This window comes from Rissa tridactyla, chromosome Z (genome assembly GCF_028500815.1).
Source record: "Rissa tridactyla isolate bRisTri1 chromosome Z, bRisTri1.patW.cur.20221130, whole genome shotgun sequence".
In the NCBI taxonomy this organism is placed as follows: domain Eukaryota; kingdom Metazoa; phylum Chordata; class Aves; order Charadriiformes; family Laridae; genus Rissa; species Rissa tridactyla.
Window position 1 is genome coordinate 73,212,563 of NC_071497.1, and position 20,979 is coordinate 73,233,541.

The window sequence follows — 20,979 nt, forward strand, 5'->3', positions numbered from 1 at the left end:
TTATTTGCATTCAAATGAGTAATATTTACATACTTTTACCCTAGGTTTACAACCTCCTAGTATGTCAACTCCCATGTTACCTTCTGGGAATTCCATGTCTCACCCTGGTACCTCCATTAGTGGAATGATGGGTCCCGAGATAGTATTCTCTGGAAGACACAATGGCATCTGCATATACTTTGCTCGGATTATAGGGTGAGGTGTTGGTGTAAAAAGATACTCAGTCACTCAATTTGTTTCATAGTTTTTCTTTTTTCTTTCGTCTAATGTTTGTGGGTGTTGAATTCTATCTTAGTGGCATTTAAATTTGAAATTAGTGAAGTGCTTTTTTATGTTGTGTTAATGAAGTACTTGTTGATATAATACATTCTCTTTAGAGCTCTATTAATAATAATACATTCAGTGAACAGCTAGGACAGGAAAGCTGCTTAGACATTGATCCTGCAATCAAGTGTATATATATGCACAACTCTGAAAACCACAGTTTTATTTTTCAAACCTATGAGCTGTATGTTTTAAACTCCTACCAAAGGATGAAGCAGAAATGCAGAAGGACATACGGGATCAAAGTCCTGGCGTGAAGTACTTTCTGTTAACAAGCTTTAAACAAAATGCTCAAATCAGAGTAATGAAGCAAGACTAAAGAGGATTCTGTTACTTGGATGTTGAGTCCTGTGTTACTAAACACTCCAGGCAAGAGCACAGGTCCTCATGTGTTTATCATCTCTCTGCAGGCTGGGTGGGAAAGAAATTTTTGTTACGATGCTTGTTTGCCTACACTATATTTCCAGAGAATAACATTGGCCTATCTTTAAAGTATTTGAGACTATCAGAATTCATTTGATTAAAGTTTTAAAATTTGAAATTTTGTTAATTATCTGTATCTGTAGCATTCAGAAATGTATAATGGTAACTTTTTTTGAATACTTAATTTTTGCCAAATTAAATCCTTATTTTAGACCTTGAAGTGAAAAGCATTACCGTTTCTTTCTTAAGAAATTATACGTGGAAGACTTGCAAAAATAGTTGCATATATTACTTGGCTTTTAACACAGTACTGTTTTGTGTTGCAGAAATATTTGGGATGGCAGTATAGTTGTGGAGAGAGTTTTCAAAAGTGGCAATCGAGAAGTTGTTGCAGTATGTAAAAGATTATTTTGTATTTTTAAAAGTTCCTTGTAGTATATGTCTTAAACCCTGTTATTGTTCCCAATTATAAACTGATATGGGAAAAAAAACATCTTTATGATTTGAATATTTTCTTAAGTGCTGCGCTCTTAACTGAGGAGTAACTGTAGGTTTTAAATCTTTTTAAGCTAGTATTTTGAATGTTACTTCTTAAGAAACCTAACTGTAATTTGATCTCTGTTGTTAATTGTCAATGGCGAGTTTTCTCCATGTTTAGTGATTGCACTTCCTTCATTTATGCATACCCCTTCTAGACAAAGCCTAAAAATAAAACGCTTTATTGGGTTGGAATAAACATTGCAGTTAAGTAAGGACACCAAAAGATTTCCAGCATCTTCCTGACTAAAATCTTGGTGTTTTGCTTTTTGTCTGTGGTCAAAATAGCAAAATCTTTTCTGACTGCGGATGTTAATAGAATCCTGAACTGAGTAATTTCAGCAATGCAAATTAACTGCTATGTGAGCTTTCTTCCTTCAGTTATAAGGTAACTGGGACACTCTGGAAGACTTTGGCTAAGACTCTGTGTCTTAGCAGTGCTCAACCGTTGTTTAAGTTCACAGTTGGAAATAGTAAAACACAACTGATTTGGTTATCAGAGGCACAAAGAAAGTAGCATCTTGAATACAGTATATCTTCAGAGGACTACTGACTCTTCACATGTGTGTCCCCTCCTCAATGACTGTGTTGTGTTCTAATGATAGCATTACTGTTACGCTATTTATTTGTTGTACCCTCTTTGTTGCGTTTGTCTTTTTAGAAGCCTTAGTTTAAAACTATAAATTTTTGGAAAAAAGTTTGGAAACTAAGCTTTCTGTAAAGAAGTCTGTTTTCTTTTGCAGGTAGAAAGCAGTGTTCCATCTCATGCGCTGGAATGTGTACTACAAGAACTAAAAGGTTTACAAGAATTTCTGGACAGAAATTCCCAGTTTGCTACAGTAGGAGCCCTTGGAAACCCAAGGTATTATTCATGATGTTTTAAATTTACTAGTGGTATTTAATGTCCAGCTTTTGAAAAACTATACCATGCGTATTTGTGTTGAGTTGAAGTGTATGTGTGGTCTCCAGCTGCAACTAGTCAGATACTAAAAATGAGTTGTTAAAATTAATCTTTAAAAGATTCTGTATTTGTAATCATATTGATATCTCTTTTTATTTTGGAATTGCAGTTTCAGTACACCAGCTAATCTGCAACAGAGGCTCCTGGGTTTCATGCGGCCCGATGGTGGAAGTTCTCAGCAAGTCCAGCAAGAACTCCAGAGGAAATACCATGGTATGTAATTACTTTTGAACAGGAAGTATGAGGGAATGCTGCATTTAGATGTTGCCTTTCTCACTTTTCTTTTTAAAACATGTGAATGCTTTTTTTCCCATACAAATTTAGCATTAATCAGTATGCCACACTCAGTAATAAGTTCTTCAGAAAAAGCACTGTAGTTTGGATGCTAACTTTGCTAGCACTTTTCATATGGTATAGACCATATCATACTGTTCTATGAGAAGCAGTGCTTCTGCAGTGATACCGATGTGAAAAAAATCAGGTATGTATGGCTCTACTAGAGGTCAAGTATATACCCAGACAGCCTTTAGGATGACAGTGGCAAGAGACTTTGTTTTTTATATGCTACAGGTGTTACCTTTCAGTTTGACAGTGAAAGCTTTAATATTGCAACTAATTAAAGCAGTCTACAAATGAGAATATCCCTCTATGAAGAGATTCTAGGTTTCAACACAGTAACATCTAGTGGTCTTGAGCCACTGCAAAACACAAGTTGTATCTTTCCATTTATTAAGCTAAAGTAAAAGTACTTGAACTTGGAAGCACTTTTAAACTTCTCTCTCTCATAAAAAGAATTAAATTTCAACTCTTCTGTAGATATGTATCCTCTTTATCCTATTTTCACATTCAATCTTGAAATACAGAACTAGAGGTTTCTTTGTATGCTTACCTGTTGTTTGGGTTTTTTTCTTTCTAATGTTGTCCATGGTTCATAAGATTGTTTCATCTCCTCATTACAATACTTAGTAGCTGCACACTCATTTATATTTTCAGGATAGCAATTGTTAAGCAATTCATTTGTGAGGCAAGTGAGTATGTTGTCCTATTAAAAAGAAATACTGCGATGCAAATTGCTGAAGTTACAGTTGCTGAAATGTCTACAAAACTTTGTTTAGACCTTTGTTTGGCCTGTCACATGGCCCTTTGAACTCGTTTCCTCCAATAGTATAGCTTATGTAGAATTGGTAGATATTTAATAATTTTATTTTTTATTTTTATGCATTCCAAAGCCCATAAACTCTTTTAGATTGCTAAATGACACAATATAATTATTGCTGCCTCATATCTGAACTGTAAGCACTCAAAAGTAAAGACATAAATTGTTGCAATTGTATTCCACTTGTGTAATAAGTATGTCCATATTATTCTTTCTGTGAGTATATAATACATCTTACCAGATTTAAATGTTACTAGTTTTTTGGTTGTTGTTCCTTTAAAGATAGTGTAGACACTGTTGACCCAAGTTGTAATTGTAATTGTTCTTTCTAAAAGCAAATACAGGTAATCAAACAAAAAGGGAGTACGTATGGTTTTATTTTTATTTCTTTTATGTGCATCATAAATACATCTGTAATAACTATTTATGACAAATCCAAGCGAAAATTTAACACTGATATGTAAATCCAGTGCACTCACATGAAGCCATACTACTTTTTGAGAAAGTACTCCTCCTGTATTGCATAGTTTGAAGTAAATGTTAACAGATGGTATTTGTTTTGGGGAAATGTTAACATGGCACTTTGCTCTAAAGAGAGCTAGACAGCATTAATCAAGAATGGAAGAGGAAAAAAAAATTAGAAATTTAAGGAGATTGTCTTTAAGGAGCGACTCATTCTGGATGTCGTCTCCAAACACATAGAGGAACAGGAAGTTATTGGAAGTGGTCAGCATGGATTTACCAAGGACAAATCATGCCTGATCAATCTGATAGCTTTCTATGATGTTATAACGGGTTGGCTGGATGAGGGGAGAGCCATAGATGTCATCTACCTTGACCTTAGCAAGGCTTTTGACACTGTCTCCCATAACATCCTCATTAGGAAGCTGAGGAAGTATGGGCTAGACGAGGTGACAGTGAGGTGGATCGAGAGCTGGCTGAGTGACAGAACTCAGAGGGTTGTGATCAGCGGCACAGAGTCCAGTTGGAGGCCTGTAACGAGTGGTGTCCCTCAGGGGTCAATACTTGGTCCAATTTTGTTCAATATATTCATTAATGACCTAGATGAGGGGACAGAGTGTATCCTCAGCAAGTTTGCTGATGATACCAAGCTGGGAGAGGTGGCCGACACTCCAGAGGGCCGTGCTGCCATCCAGCGTGACCTGGACAGGCTGGAGAGCTGGGCAGAGAAGAACCTAATGAGGTTCAACAAAAGCAAGTGTAGGGTCCTGCACCTGGGAAGGAAGAATGCCAAACACCAGTATAGGTTAGGGGCGGACATGCTGGGAAGCAGCTCTGAGGAGAAGGACCTGGGGGTCCTGGTAGCCAGCAAATTATCCATGAGCCAGCAGTGTGCCCTTGTCGCCAAGAAGGCCAATGGCATCCTGGGCTGCGTAGGGAAGAGTGTGGCCAGTAGGTCGAGGGAGGTCATTCTCCCCCTCTACTCTGCACTGGTGAGGCCACAACTGGAGTACTGTGTCCAGTTTTGGGCTCCCCAGTTCAAGAGGGACAGGGAACTACTGGAGCGAGTCCAGCGTAGGGCAACCAAGATGATTATGGGACTGGAGCACCTGCCTTATGAGGAAAGGCTGAAAGAGCTGGGACTCTTTAGCTTGGAGAAGAGAAGGTTGAGGGGGGACCTGATTAATGTTTACAAGTATCTAAAGGGTGGGTTTAAGGAGGACGGAGCCAGGCTCTTTTCAATGGTTCCCAGCGACAGGACAAGGGGCAATGGGCACAAGCTAGAACATAGGAAGTTCCGTTCAAATACACGGAAAAACTTCTTTACAGTGAGGGTGACAGAGCACTGGAACAGGCTGCCCAGGGAGGTTGTGGAGTCCCCTTCTCTGGAGATTTTCAAGACCCGCCTGGATGCAGCCCTGAGGGATGTGCTTTAGGCAATCCTGCTCTAGCAGGGGAGTTGGACTAGATGATCTCTAGAGGTCCCTTCCAACTCTGAAGATTCCGTGATTCCGTGATTGTTGTTGTAAAAACACAAAAATTTGCATGCTAATTTGAAACATGTAGCGCAGTTACTTATTGACAATCTCTGCTTTTTCAGCTGAGGCGCAGCTAACTGAGAAGACCTCACTTCAAGGCATCCAGCAGCTTATACGCAAAACTTGCCAGGCACTGGCTTTATGGAAGTTGCTGTGTGAGCACCAATTCAGTGTTGTTGTAGGTGAGCTTCAAAAGGTACGAGCTGAATCATATAATCTTAATTTGTTTGTATTTAACATCTGAATTTCTTTTGCTACCTAAATATTCCCAAGGAAGTATTACTTTAATACACTGAGAAACAACATGAAGCTTAAACCACATATAGATTTTTATTCAGGTTGCAAGTGTTTAAGAGACTCACATGTAGTATTGACCTCATCACCCAATTTTAGCAAATTGGAAGTGTTACTAACAATAGAATTTATTTTACTTTTGACAGTTAATGAGTCTGATTTTATAAATTACTGTGTTTACCTTAAGCACATTCTGCAAAATGTGCTGAAAAGAATAGACCAATGTTGTCCAGCCAAAACACTTTGTGTTGGTAAAGGTTTAACAGTGGACAGCGCTAGGGTTGTAGAGTCTCAAACCCTTGCATTTTTTTGTAAGTAGGCATCCAGAATGTATCACGGAACAGCTGAGGTTGGAAGGGAGCTGTGGATTGCCCACACCTGTGTCCAGTAAGATTTTTAATATGTCCAAAGGTGGAGATTCCACAGCCTGTAGAGTAAAAAAGATTTTTCTTATGTTCAGATGTAATTTCCTTTGCTTCAGCTTTTGGTCATTGCATCATGTTCTGTCACTGAGCACCACTGAGAAAAGTCTGGCTTTACCTTCTTTACGCCTTCCCATAAATATTAGTAAGATCCCACACACTGTCCCCTGAGCCTTCTCTTCTCCAGGCTAAAGAGGAGTTCTCACTGTCCTTTGGCATCCAAGGGTCTAATGCCTTTCTTGATAGGGCTTTCTTTATTATTTCCATTTTGCTATTTAGTGTGTATTCTAAATAATGTATTTCTATGCTGTGCACTTCAGTCTTGGGAGTTTTGTATGTTTTTATTTACTGGAAACAGTTAATTTTGCTGCTATAATATGATTTTTCCGAAGAGAATAAACTAAAAACTTTGGTAAACTAATGAAATTTTTTCTATCTTCAGGAACTTCAAGAACATCTAAAGATTACTGCTTTCAAAGACTTGGTAATTAGAGACAGAGAGTTGACTGGAGCACTCATTGCCTCTCTCATAAACTGTTATATCAGAGATAATGCTGCTGTGGATGGCATCATTGCCCATTTGCAAGATATCTGTCCTCTTCTTTATAGCACTGATGATGCTGTGTGTTCCAAGGTAAGCGCACTTCCAAGTTTTACAGCACCAAAACACAACTTTAGAACATGTTCAAGTTAGGTAAGATGGGCAGCTTGTAAATCATTACGCTTAAGTAGTTTCTAGAGCATGAGAACTATTGAAGGTAGGTCATGTGCATGTTTATGTCTTGTAGTTGATTAATGCTGAAAATTACGTGAGCTTTGGTTTGAAGCATTTGCCGTTATTTGTAGTGTTCGTAGGGTGTCTACCTCCCATGCGATGTCTAACAAAACTGTCTTCTTGATCTTAATAAAATGTATTCTTATTCCAGTCTTTCCTCAGCATAGTCTCATGTTTTCTGTCTGCTGCCTAGTTTCATGGAATTTGTGGAAAGATAATTGTGTTTAAGAACTTCATTCTTTGAAGCTCTTCAAATAAATTTGAAAAAACTAACTGGTGAGGGAAGAATGGGGAACCAGTTGGTTGTTTAAGTCTTAAGCCCTTCTCTCTACTGCCATTGTACAGTCTTTCTGCTGGAAACCTGTGCTATCAAGTGATGAGAGAGTGCTTTTGAGAGGGTGATGTTTCTACTGTTTCAGCTTTGAAGTTTGGAATAAAAACTCATTAACTTAAAACAGTGGCCATGATCTGTTCATGATGTGTTCATGTGAATAATTTCCCATCATTTGTCTTTAGGCAAATGAACTGCTTCAGCGTTCTCGACAGGCTCAAAGCAAACTGGAAAAAGAGAAGATGCTAAGAGAGTCACTGAAAGAGTACCAGAAGATCAGCAATCAAGTAGACCTTGCTAATGTTTGTGCACAATATAGGCAAGGTAAGAGGCAATCATTGATCATGTTCTGGTAAATAGTTTCTGTAGTATCATTTTGTGCTGTCTTCTGTTTTGTTTATTTTGTTTACTAACTTTCAACTCATTTTATAGCATTTTACCTATATATGCCAACCTGTTCTCATATAAAGCCTTTCTAGATTTCACCAACCAATCAAAAAAAATACTTCTGTATAAAAATTTTCCCATCCACTTTTTTTCACACTGCAGTGTTTATTTGTTTCATATATGTGGTAAAAATGTTTTTAGGAAAATTATAAGCAGATGGTAAATGACTATACTTTTGCAGGTAACGTGTTATACCAAATATGCTGTTTGAAAGATGTTTCTGAATCCTGTTTGTGCTCTAGAAGCTAGTACGTAATTTAAATGTAGGTATAACTGTTGTAACAGTCAAGATTTCAGCCTCTATACAAATACATAACTTCAAACATGCATGGATGTTTGTTAGGTACAGGTTAGGTTAGGTAAAGGCATAAACCTTTATATGATACAGACTAGAGTGAAAAAAGTTTATTTTTTCCTGCTTGCTAAAATGGAAAGTGTTTGATGTCACCTTAATTTTGTCATAGGTTTAATAAAATAATGAATGGTGATATTTGTTGGGTTTTTTTTCTAGTGCGTTTCTATGAGGGAGTAGTAGAACTCTCTCTTACAGCTGCTGAGAAGAAAGATCCCCAGGGCCTTGGCCTTCATTTCTATAAAAATGGAGAACCAGAAGAGGATGTTGTTGGACTCCAAGCTTTTCAAGAGAGGCAAGTTTTCAGGATACCTTATTACCTTTATATGAGGTGCTTTATTTCAAGTGACTGGAAAAGTATCTCTTTTGGGGAAGGTATGTGGGGTAATGACAAATGAGCATTTTATAATAAGGGACACAATATAAATGTTTTTGCCCTGCATGCTGTCCTTGATTATCATTAATACAGCACAATCTTAATCTGGAACAGAGGGTAAACTGATAGATGCAAAAAACATGATCTGAACATTACAGAAAGACTTGTTAGGTGATTGAGAGCAAAGTAGATTGTGGCAACTACCTGACAATAAACTGTGACCTTTTTTCAATTTTAATAATGGTGTGGTGTTTACAAAGGCATACAGTAACAACTTTTGAGAAGAGTGTTTCATAGATAGTTACAATGAAAATTGTGAGGCTTTTATTTTCTTTTGCTGTATTTGCAGATTGAACAGCTACAAGTGCATCACTGACACCCTTCAGGAGTTAGTGAATCAAAGTAAAGCTGCTCCTCAGTCTCCCAGTGTACCCAAAAAGCCAGGTCCTCCAGTGCTGTCATCTGACCCCAACATGCTAAGCAATGAAGAAGCAGGGCATCATGTAAGAAACTCACAAAAACATCATGACTGCATTCCAGAAAATAGTGTGATTTGAAGGGGTGTAGAATTTATTATTTTTTTTTAAATTACGGAATAGTTTGGCGAAGTAAAAGTCAAGATTTGTCATAAATTGGCTTCTTCGTGTACAGAGTGTTCATCAAAATGATGGCATGCAAATAACATGAAGCTAAGTATTGTTGTATATGTATTCAATGCTCGATGTGATGTAACCACTTCCAGAGTAACAGCTTTGGTCTTTTCTTCCCTTAGTTTGAACAAATGCTAAAGCTGGCTCAGCGTTCAACGGATGAACTCTTCAGTATTGCACTTTACAATTGGTTGATACAAGTTGACTTGGCGGACAAACTGTTACAGGTGAGCTCATCTCTGTACAATGAAATTATTTGTCGGAGGGTTCTACTGAACTGGAAGAGTTAATTGTAATAGTGCTGATGCTTTAAAAACGAGGAGAGAGCAAGAATATAAGTGTTATCTTTATGACTTCTACAGGTTACTGCCCCCTTTTTGGAACCCTACCTTGTGCGGATGACCAAGATTGACCAAAACAAAGTCCGTTATATGGATTTACTGTGGAGATACTTCGAAAAGAACAGAAATTTTAGTAATGCAGCGAGAGTCTTGGCTAAGTTGGCTGACCTGCATAGGTATGGAGTATGTGTGATCTATTGCATATAGTGGGGTAATTGGGGAAAACCCAAACAAACTAAAATCAAAACCTTATAGGTAGGTATTTTAAGAGAAGGCCAAGGACAAGAAAAGGCCAATGCCCAAGGATGTTTGCTAAAAAAGATATAAATGAATGGAACATATTTAGCTACTAATCCAGGACACTATTGGAAAGAAATTACAGCTTGCAGTGTATTTCCTGTTGCAAGTATTAAGTAGTCGTTTCTTACACAGAATTTTATCATGTGATAGTGTAACTGTGGAGCAGTGGGTTGAAAAGTACACTAGAACAGAGCGTGCAACAAAGATGGGGTTACATAGTTGGATAATGTCCAGCATGACTTAGTAAAATCACGAGAAGTCACATACTAATTTGCAGAGTCCAATTAGAATATAACTAACCCTCAAATCATTATATTAAGTACCCATCTTATTTTGAATATTTGTTTTGCAGCACAGAAATTTCTCTTCAGCAGCGTCTTGAATACATTGCACGTGCCATTTTGAGTGCCAAAAGTTCTACTGCCATATCCTCTATGGCTGCAGATGGTGAATTCCTACATGAACTAGAAGAGAAAATGGAAGTAAGAAAAAAAATATTAATCTAAGCTACACTGTAAATGCATTATTTCACTTGTCTCATTGGCACATGACATTTTATTACCAATTCTGTAGAAGAAGTTGTCTGTGTTTTCGTACAGACATGGCAAAGTTATGCAGTTGATAGGAGACTGTGAGGTGTAATATAGTAACGTTCCTACATTTAAATAAGTTAGTTAATTCTGGGTGTATTCTTAAGCTTTATTTAAATTAAGCCAATCTTGAAATATTTTTTCTTCTTAATCAAGGTTGCAAGGATCCAGCTTCAAATACAAGAAACATTACAAAGGCAGTATTCCCATCATTCTTCAGTGCAAGACGCAATCTCCCAGCTTGATGCTGAGCTGATGGATATAACCAAGGTGATTAAAATTCCTCTGTATTAAAAGTCAATTGATCACGTTTGCTGGGAGGGAAGCTGACTAGGAAAAGCAATAGAAGGACAGTCTGGCATTCCTGGTCTCAGAATGTCTGTTACCCTGGACTATCTTTTTCTGTACTTTCATATTCCTTCAATCTTTAGTACTTTAATTTCTTCCATGTCTCTTAGATTTCTTCATTTAATGGGAAAATTGTTAGAAAATTAATGTTATTAATTATAACTTCATTTAAAATTGGGGATTGTACTTAAGAAGTGAAACTAAATGTAGTAAAAAAAAAAAAATCATTTAGTGTTTGGCAATAGTTCTTTAAGTTGCATGTTTACTAGTCTGATGTCTACCATACAAAATAATGAAAAGCTGAATTTAAAATTTTCCTTTTTAACCTACTTAAATGTAAAGCCTGGTAATTTTTCTTTCAGCTGTATGGAGAATTTGCTGACCCTTTTAAGCTCTCAGAGTGTAAACTTGCAATTATACATTGTGCGGGTCATTCTGATCCTATCTTGGTGCAAACTCTCTGGCAAGAAATCATTGAGAAAGGTAGGTCTTAATGGAGTAGGAGTGGAACAAGCTAGAAGTATAGGAAAACGGTACAATTAAAGCTTTTAAGACTGATTGTGTGCTGCTACTGATGTGCCGTCCCAGTGAGATGTATCTTTTCTGGACTATTCTGTAATATATTTGGTAAGTGTAGTTAACTAGTAATTCATTAACGTTATTACCTTTGGCTTGTGTGACTAAAGGACAGAAAAGTAATATTTTTAAGTATATGTTGGAGCATATTGCATGTATTGCTTGAATTCCAGGTAACATTAAAGAAGTCATTTCATTCCTTGTTGTTCTTAGATGCCGTTATATATGGACTTCAGAATACCTGTGAAATCTTGTCTGAAGGCTTCACTATTAGGAAATTATAATAAAAATGTTTAAGTTATCATGAAAAAGATCAAAGAATCTTCAGGGAGTTCAGTGGTTTTGTAACGTTGACAGGAGCAGAAGTCTAAGGGTTGTATCCATTCATAGAGAAGCAGAGTAGTGGGCACAGCTCTGCAAGCCTGTGTGATACACTCAGCTGTGGTAACCTGTCTCACCCTTTACCATGAGTTGGTTGTTCACTGTCTTACTCTTGTTTTATTTTTCTTGGATTTTGTGCTCAAGGTTGCCATTGTGGAAACACAATTGACAGTGAATTGAGATAAAAGCTATGGGGTAGTAGGTTTTTTGTGGGTTTGTTGTTGTTGGGGTTGATGGTGAGGTTTTGTGTGGGGTTTTTTGTGGGTTTGTTTTAAGTAGATTTGCATGGAACTTCAAGGAATCATGAAAATCTGTGAATATATATGCAAACACACCAGGAAAAGTTGTATTTTCTCTTCCACATGCTGGTTTTGCACTGACAGTAGTGTAAGATTTTGATGCGTTACTAGTAAATTTGAGTACCTCAGTGCAGTTGTGTATAAATGTGGAACATGGAACTTTTTGTCTGACATTCTCTTGAAATTATTTTTTTTCACTTTCAGAGTTGAGCGATAGCGTGTCTCTGAGCCCTGCTGACAGAATGCAAGCACTCAGTCTGAAGATGGTATTGCTTGGAAAGATATATGCTGACACACCTCGTTACTTCCCTTTAGGCAAGTTGTTCAGCCTGCATAGTAAATAAACATATGCGTTATATGAATGAGTCTCAGCTTTCTTTTTAGCCTCTTAAAAAAAGTTTTAACCTAAGAAATGTCTTTTCTTTTTAAATCTAAAAGGAAAGAATATTGATAATTTTGTAATACATAATGACATGCTTGTGATCTGTAACTACTGTAGTTATTAGTGAAATTTTTCACTGTAACTAAAGCAACAAATTATTTCACTGTCAGTAGTGATGGACTTGATCTTGAGCGTAGCTGGGTAGTTTTGGGGGTTTTTTTTCAGTTTTGTCTGGGAAATTACAAACAAAATGTTGTGATACTTGCTTATTATTGAGTGACTTTAATAAGGGATTCAGGAGAGGGAGGTTAGATGAAAAGTAGAAATAGACTTTCTATTGGACTCTAATTTTGTAAACACAGTATAATTGTATGATTACAAAACTATTGCAGCTTTTACAGGTTTTTCCTAGAATTTTTCTAGGGATTTAACCAGAAGTTGTAAGTTTTCACCCTAAATGGGAAGTAAATCAAGCTTAGAAGGCAGCAACAGTTATTTTTGAATGGTTGTGCATATCCCGTTTTAGAAAAGAGTAATTTTTCTTTGTATTGAAGTACAAGATAGAAATGTTTATTTATACATATAATAAGAACTTAGACAGCCACATTTATATGCTGTCTTTTGAAGTATCTACTGCTATCTGCAGGATCAGATTCTAAAAAAAGAATTCAGCGGATTTCTGGATCCTTTTTGGAGCTTCTGACTGCTTTTGAGATGCTCACATGTTATGACAACAACAAAACCTGGAAAATATATTGTTCAGCACTAAATGTTCTATTGTAAAAGTACATTTAGTTCTTTTAGTTCATATATTGTTAATTGTTACTGACGCTTAACATGATAAAGATGCAGTAGTGTTACTGGCTGTTCTAGGAAATGAAATGATACTGTGTTCTTTTGTGCTGAACAAAGTTATTACTTATTTGTAAGTTATTGAACTTTACTTAAGAGCATAGTTCCGTGGCAGAACATTAATAAAGTACTTAGTATGAGTAATGCCTGTCATGCATTGCTGATAGCTTAACACCATCCTTGGAAGTAGTTACATTTTGCATATCCTTCCCTCTATGCAGACTGGAGGAAACTGTTACATGTGCTTCAGAGGAGGTACCTGTGAAGGTTTTTACACAGGTAGCAACTGTGTAGCAGACAGAAAATTAAACTTGGAGTAAATCATGTTCAAATGCTTTTGTTTGCAAGACTACCATTAACAAGTTGGAATCTAAACATCCCATTATTTTTGTCCTCCAGATTTTCTAGTGCAGTTTCTGGAGCAGCAGGTCTGCACTTTGAACTGGGATGTAGGTTTTGTAACGTATACCATGCAAGAAATTGGAGTGACATTGCCAAGGCTGCTTGAAGTATATGACCAGTTGTTTAAAGCACGGGTGAGAAAAATAGCCATGAAATAAAAATAAATAAAAATTTTGTTTTCAACTACTATCAAGGTCTATTAGTGGGTAACATAAAATAATTTAAGGTGTGATATATCAAAATACCAACTTTGTAGCTTTTGTTGTATTTTTTTACTGAAAAGCCCTTAATGCTGCTTTTTTTTCTCCTGTTGATTTCACTCGCATCAATCTTAAAGTATAAGGAAAATTGTTAACACTTTTACTTCACCTAAAGCTGATTTATGATTAAGTAGGACTAGAATTGTTATTTGCAGAACGAACAGCATATCTTGACTATATTAATTTTATTTGTTTCTTATTAATGATTAAAATTTGCTTTATTACTGCATCTTGTCTCATCTATTGATGCAATAGGCATAAAGAATAAGGAGTAATTTTTTTAATATTTTTGGTTTGTAGAAATGGCTTAAACAGAATTGAAACGAAGAGAATTTACTTGCCTTTTTTTAACCAGATTCCTTACAGTGTAAGGAATTCAGGAATTCCTAAAGTCAATTACTTTACAGCCTGTTAAGGAATGGAAAACTGAGTTAAATTCATGTATGTTTTAGTACTCAAAAGTCAAAATAGTACTTAAATATAAACTTAATATAGATCAAGATATAATTCCCATTTCTCTTACATTTTTGTTACAATGAATAAATAATTGCCAGAGCTGTCAATTTGTGTGTAGACCTACTTTTTCTTCTCCTGGTCTCCTTAATACTTGTCTCCTTAATATTTTGGCATCTTTTTTTAGGACCCCTATTGGAATAGAATGAAAAAGCCTTTACACCTTTTAGAGTGTATTCATGTATTATTATCAGGATATGTACATGATCCAAGCAGAGTACCTCTGAGGTAAGAAAGGCAACTATATCCTAATAAATATTGAAAGATATAAAATATCCTAAAGCACTGCACTTCACAAATTCCCAACGCTTTTCTTCTTTATTTTTGTGTGAATTTAGTATTTCTTTCTTAGCTGTGATTACTGAGATTCATCATTCAAAACCAGTTGGTAGAAATTTGTAGGGTCCTCTCTATATCAATAAAAATAATTTTCTCCACTTTACTGAAGATTCATGAGGAACTGATAGGATTGTTTTGTAAATTTTGTCAACATACTTTAAGCAGTAGTACAGACAAATTTGAGCGAAATGGGAAAAGAGGGGAAAAATGAGAATTGGGCATCTCATGAGTGAAACAGTGAAATGTTTAATGAAGAAAGGCTAGAAAGCACTGAGTTCTTTCTCAGTGGAAGAGGGAAGACTAAATACGGGGACACATCTTCCCAAGTTGTTTTTAAGAGGTTGGTGGTGAATCATTCTCCAAGACTAAAATTCATCTTTGCCTGCAACAGGAAAGAATTTAGGTTTGATATTAGAAAAAGTTTCTAGCTAAAAGAATAGCTATGTATTTGAACAAGTTGCCTGCATAGTATGGAATCTCTAGCTTTGGCAACTTTTGTGAATGAACTATACAAAGATCAGTCAGAACTATCTTGTCTCAGAAACAACAAGCAGAACTAGGCAAAGTCTTGACAACTCTTGTAACCATAATTTTTTTCTAATTCTCTTGAAAATATACATGTAAATATTCCCTATTCACATATAAAGTTTACATCTATCTTTTCTCACTTTTTTGGTCTTTTATGGTTAGCTGATTTAGATACTCTAACTTATCAGAGCTTTAGTGAATGTTGTCTAATTCTAATATCTATTTATATATTAATACTTAAACTGTTGTGACTTATTACTAATTTTAGATGTTTAAATTGCTATATAAATTAATAACTTACACATTGATTGTATTCATATGTAAATTAATATCTAAATATGAAAGTAAATATTTCACGTTGCTGTTAACTATATCATGTTTTATTGTTTATATTTAATATTTCTTTTCCCATTATGCCTTAGTCACAAAACAATTTTTCTCATAAATAGTTAAATGCTTACAAGTAACTGACAGGTGTCTTGCTGATATGTTATTCCATTAAAACTCAAAAGAATGCTCACTTTCTATTTCAGATGAATTCTAATATGCAGAAACAAAAAGGAGCTCATTATTATTATGTTTTCTTTACAGGCGACGATTCACAAATGTTTGCTTGGATGCGGTTAGTTGCTACTTGGTTGAACTTCAGTCTATGAGCCCGACGCTGATGGTGCAGACTGCTGTTGGGAATTTTAAATCACTACAGGCTAAATTAGAACGGCTTCACTGATTGGCTAATATAATAACGGGATCATTAACTCAGATAAAATGAACTATTAAATAAAAGTTCAAATGTCTGCACTGAATCTCTGGAAGAATAAATCCTCAGAAAGAAATTCTGAGAAAGCTGTATCACCTGCTGCAGTTATCGGTTGCGTGGCCTGTATTCATGCTATTTTAAAGGTATCTACAAATCGTAGAATGTAAATGTGACAAATGGATTTTCTTTTACCAAATTTTTTAACAATGGAAAGCTTTTTTTGTACTGTTGAAATAAAATACATTGTGTGATCTTTCCTTGAGGATTAAAAATATTTGGAAAACATTTTTCATTTTCTTTACTTAACAGAAAGTAATGGAGAAAAGTAGGATGTAAAATCTATTCGATAACTGTTTTACAAATAATCAAAACAAAAAATGACAACTGCAGAAGGCAAGACGATGATAAAAGCGCATGTACATGAGTCAGGTTGTAAATGTGGTCATGCCAAGGAATAGTGATGCAATCATAACTCTGCATGAGCTTATTGGCTCTTTCAATAACAAAGATAATCATCGTTTCATAACTGTGACTTTAAATGCAGCCTGCCTCTAAACAGAATGTTTGATATTAAATTACAGCAATCTAATTTGTATTACAAGTGAAAAAATAGTTTTAAAAGCCTATCAGGTTATTTTCCCTATTCCATTTAAATAAATATGTTGTATCTCTTAAAATCAAATAAAGAAGTCAAGAAGTGACTTCTGTCTACTTTCATTACATGCACTCAAGAACCAAACTGTCTATATTCCTTAAAAGGAGCAAAGACTACTCATCATCCTCTATGCGTGCTTCCGAAGATTTTAAAATCTCATCCAACATGTTTGTTTTGTCTCCATTTTACTGGTATGCATTGTGTACATATTCAACAACATAAATGCTATATAACATGCACAAGAAATTAACAGTTCATGCTGGTCTTTAGTCTTTCTCAAATAACTTCATTTAAGTAAATAATCAAGATTCTTAATGGGGGAAAGAAGCAAATATCTTCATGCCTACAAAGTAGATTAACGTATTTCTTTTGCAGAAGAACAAGCAGTTAATAACATCTATCATAGGTGTTCAAGAAACAGAAAAAAAGTATAGATTAAGACATTTATATACATGCAAGTTAGCTACTTATAGCCTTTACTACTAGATCTGATTACTATGCTTAAAGTTTTGTTTAAAGTACAGCCATTAAATTTCTTTCTCTGTGAACTGCTGGGTACATTCTGATTATTTTCAGTCAGAGAATGCACCTACTGAAGTAACAAGTAAATTAAAATACATCTCCTTTTTACCTCTTGTTAGATCAAAATAGAACTGAAATCTTAATGGTGGCTTTTCTCTTTTGTCAGTGTTGAAATTTCCTCACAAAGTATTTAAATAGAGGAAGGTCTGTATGTCCTGGGAAAAAGATTTGCATCTTTCCATATAAAGTATACTGTCTTTAGGTATTACAAGTTATTTTCTGCTGATAGCTATGTTTCATACCAAGAAAGTCAGGTATATTTATCCCGCTCTTGTTATTGCAGTTCTGTTCGTACAAGTGATGTCCCAAGTCTTACCTGGTGCATTTAACTTTTATTTCTGAATTTTAATATTTGCATGAAAGTATGTAGTGTTGAGCATATTTTCATATTTTCAGATCTGGGGAAATGACAGAGTTGGGAACAGGCACAAGTCACAAACTTGGGTTTCAGATCTTTTTTTTTTTTTTTTTTCTGGTTAATAGAATAAGAATGCCTCCGGCAATATTGCAAGTTTTTCGAAGTAAGAGTATTTCAAAGCACATCAAGAGTTATCTTTGGTATTTTTCAGATGATTGCAGATAATTTCAGTGTAGACACTGCCTTTTATTTCCGTAGCCCTTGCTCTGCTCTCGGTCGAAGACGGGGCTGGTTCTGTTTGCCAGTTCAAATTGGGAGGGGTGTGGAAACCTGGGATCAGAGAGGGGTGGGTGGGTTAACGCAGCAGCTGATACAAATAGTGACAAGTACCGGGAAGTAACTGACCAACACAAACGTGAAACACTGGTCATTAAGAAAAACTCAACAACTGTATGATTACTTTTGTTGGTTTTAGGGGTTTGTTTTGGTTTTTTTCCCCTCTCTCCCAACGTTACTCATTCTCAATGAAGACTGTGTTTAAGGGAAGGCAGAAAGGAACTTTCTAAAGTGGTTTGAGAAACAGCTGCTTCAAGGTAACTAAAGGCAGTGAAACCAAGCCACAGTTTGTACCCCACTGAACCTCAGTTCCCGTACTCGATGAGAAGCGTTAGTCCCACAGCTGTGTCTCCTGCTGTCGCACAGCCCCCACCTCCGAACGCCGATGACGACGCACATTCTCCCTCAGCAGCTTGCTAAACCGGCCGGTTCCGCGGCGAGGCGGCAGCGGGAGGCCGTAGGCCGAGCCCGGCCAGGGCAGATTGAAGGTACGCTGCTCCCTGTGCTGAGGCACATCCCGCCCAGGGAGGCGGCGAGGGCGGTGCCAGCCCGTGGGGCTGGGCCGGGTCCCGCGCCTGCGCGCTGCGCTGCCTCCGCCCCGCCGCCCGCCGTTGACTCGCAACCGTTGGCGGCGGTCGGGGCGGCCGGGAGGTGAGTGCGGCCTGGGCGGCGGCGGGCTCCCGGCTCTCGGGTGGGGCGGCGGCGGGCTCGGGGCTCCCGGCTCTCGGGTGGGGCGGCGGCGGCGGCGGCCCGTCAGCGCCATGTCTGTGCCGGTTGCGGTGAGGGTGTACTGCCTCCCCTCAGCCCGCGGCCTGAGGTGGCTCTGAGGCGGGGACGCCCTCCTCCTGCCCGCTCCGTCAGCCCCGGCTCGGGTGGGAAGTGCCGTGTCCATGGAGCTCCGGTCGTATTTTGCTTCGAGTTTCTGATCTCTTGCTCTTAGGGGGCTGCAGTATGTTTCTCTTGCTTTCTGTGTTCTTACTAGAGATTTTAGCAAAGTGCTTGTGGCTCCTTTCGCTCAGCTCCTTCTGGAACAAGCGTGTAATCTGTACGGCTAAGCCGCAAATAGCCTGTGAGCTATGTGAATGAAAATAGCTGTTTTAGTTTGGAAATACAGGTAAGCATCAGTTCTGTTTGCGTTTAGAAGAAGCTGCTGTAGTTGAGAGCTTGTGTCTAGATTCCCATCTTCTAATACCATTTGCCAGGTAATAATAACGTCTTTTTTTTTTTTCTTTCTTCACATTCTCTATAGATATGTGAAAAAGCCATTATTTGATTTTCTTTATAATGGTTACCTAGAGGTTTAATAAGAATGGAGATTAAGCTAGATGTTCTCATCTCTACGTGTATCAAGCAGAGGAAACCATGGCCTCGCATCTCGTGGATTGGACAGGTAAGTGCAATGAACTTCTATTTAAGTAAAATTTTGCAAAGAGTAAGTTTTTTAATTATGTGATACTTTGCACTTCCATTTATGGGGGGGCGGGGGTAAAAAAATGTCTCAGGAAGTGATCTGAATGTACCCCACTTAAGAGTTCTTGAAATAAGTGGCCTGTTTTTCTGTCTTACTGACTTGAGGTTGGAGTTTCAAAATTTTTCTGATAAACAGTAGGGAGTCATGGGGTATTTTTTCCTTTTCTTTTTTTCCCACAAGACCTGTCCCTTATATGAGATTGTTATTTTGATAGTTCTAGTTTTTCATAGCCTTTTCTACTGTACGCTGTTGGAAATTGTGAACAGAATTTTTTTTCTTATTCCATCCTGCATCTGTTGAAAGACACGCTTTCTTAAGCTTTTTGGATAAAATTAGACTAATTTTGTTTTTTCCTTCTCTTCTAATACATGTTTTGAGTTTAAGTAGGTAACCATTAGGGCAATTCCTTCTATTGAACTCAGTGGCAAAAATCTCACTAAACACTGCAATACGAGATAACTAGTGTCAAATTTGTTGTTGTGCTGTCATTTGTTGGCAGGTAGTTCAGTTGTGGTAATTCAAAGAACTTTTTAATAATGATTGTAAAATTAGTTTGATAGTTTAAAACCTGTGAACCAAATGCATCATCACTGTAGGTTGATGCTAGATACAATGTTGTACTGTAAAGCAAATCCACTGAAGAATGAAGTTGAAGAATTGCAGCTGTAGTGTCTTTTCTTTTTTTTTTTTATTTATATTTCCCCAAACATTTTTTATCTCTTTGTTATTTTGCCGGCTTATGTAGAAAATTATTTTTTTAAAAAACAAAATGCTCTTTTTTCTTTCAACAGGAAAAAGAGTCTATTTTTCTTCTAGATGATAAACATATAAATGAAATTAACCTGGCATCAGGGAAGACAAAGAAGAAAATCCCTCGGCTGCAGTCATTGTTGAAAAACGTAGTTGTTTTAACAACATCAAGAAATGGTTAAGTATAATTTCTTATGTATTATAAACTCATTTTATTTGTTGTTATAACAGTTTAGAAACGTAGAATATCTAAAGGATCTGCCAGTTCACTGTCAGCTTTAGAACTATGGCTAAGATGGAAGGGAAGTAAGTTTAAGTACTTCACAATAACATCCTTCAAAACATCTCTCCCCTGATGAACACAGGTGCTTGGTTGGCAGGAATACTCACAACGGGAGAGCTGTTTCTTTGGAATAAAGATCAGGACTACTTGAAAATTGTGCCAGCAATTGAAGAGTCTAGGAAAGTAGTTGCAGCAGCACAAGGTAGGGTTTTTTTTTTCAATTAGTCTTTTGAAAAGTGGAATAGAGTGAAAGTGGTTTTCCTTTTGTTAAGTGTTATTGCACAAGTAAAAGCTATGTTCTCAGACTGTTTTGCATTTGTATAACTTGTGTGCTAGCTAAGCTTTCACAAATTTCCTCTTGGTCACTTGAATGCTACAGTTTTTTGCAGTTAGTAATCTGTAAGAAGTAATAAATTTTTAAATATAGGAAATATTTTTTAATGGTTACTTTCAACTGTAGAAAAACCTTGCTTACTAGGCTAAAAATACCTTAGAGCAGATGTACATCTGATTTTAACCCTATATGCATAAATTGAAGCTTATTCTGTTTTTATCACAAATGCTAATTGGAGAGAATAATGTAAAGACACATATTTGAAAACTTAAATATCAAATATTGTCATGT

The 20,979-nt window shown here is 36.7% G+C and overlaps 2 protein-coding genes across 12 annotated transcripts in view; both read left to right on the forward strand.

Annotated features, from left to right (window-relative positions):
- NUP155 (nucleoporin 155) overlaps positions 1-17,080 on the forward strand; it is a 34,305-nt gene extending 17,225 nt beyond the window's left edge. Inside the window, exons 19-36 of one of the 2 annotated variants that reach the window (XM_054186067.1) lie at positions 45-195; positions 1,074-1,140; positions 2,028-2,146; positions 2,355-2,458; positions 5,464-5,597; positions 6,560-6,751; positions 7,409-7,547; positions 8,182-8,317; positions 8,748-8,901; positions 9,171-9,275; positions 9,411-9,565; positions 10,042-10,171; positions 10,436-10,549; positions 10,990-11,110; positions 12,088-12,198; positions 13,517-13,653; positions 14,420-14,520; positions 15,751-17,080. In XM_054186067.1, coding sequence (XP_054042042.1) covers positions 45-195; positions 1,074-1,140; positions 2,028-2,146; positions 2,355-2,458; positions 5,464-5,597; positions 6,560-6,751; positions 7,409-7,547; positions 8,182-8,317; positions 8,748-8,901; positions 9,171-9,275; positions 9,411-9,565; positions 10,042-10,171; positions 10,436-10,549; positions 10,990-11,110; positions 12,088-12,198; positions 13,517-13,653; positions 14,420-14,520; positions 15,751-15,889 — 2,309 coding nt within the window. In that variant the 3' untranslated portion in view covers positions 15,890-17,080. The remainder of the gene's footprint in view (positions 1-44; positions 196-1,073; positions 1,141-2,027; positions 2,147-2,354; positions 2,459-5,463; positions 5,598-6,559; positions 6,752-7,408; positions 7,548-8,181; positions 8,318-8,747; positions 8,902-9,170; positions 9,276-9,410; positions 9,566-10,041; positions 10,172-10,435; positions 10,550-10,989; positions 11,111-12,087; positions 12,199-13,516; positions 13,654-14,419; positions 14,521-15,750) is intronic. The other variant, XM_054186068.1, reaches the window with a different exon arrangement.
- Positions 17,081-18,448: 1,368 nt separating this feature from the next.
- The window catches only part of CPLANE1 (ciliogenesis and planar polarity effector complex subunit 1), a 64,249-nt gene continuing 61,718 nt past the window's right edge, over positions 18,449-20,979 (forward strand). For 8 of the 10 annotated variants that reach the window (XM_054185348.1, XM_054185344.1, XM_054185345.1 and 5 more), the window contains exons 1-4: positions 18,587-18,964; positions 19,100-19,240; positions 20,113-20,248; positions 20,437-20,556. In XM_054185348.1, the coding sequence (XP_054041323.1) occupies positions 19,160-19,240; positions 20,113-20,248; positions 20,437-20,556 (337 nt within the window). In that variant the 5' untranslated portion in view covers positions 18,587-18,964; positions 19,100-19,159. Of the gene's footprint in view, positions 18,502-18,585; positions 18,965-19,099; positions 19,241-20,112; positions 20,249-20,436; positions 20,557-20,979 lie in introns of those variants that run through there. The other 2 variants (XM_054185338.1, XM_054185342.1) reach the window with 2 other exon arrangements.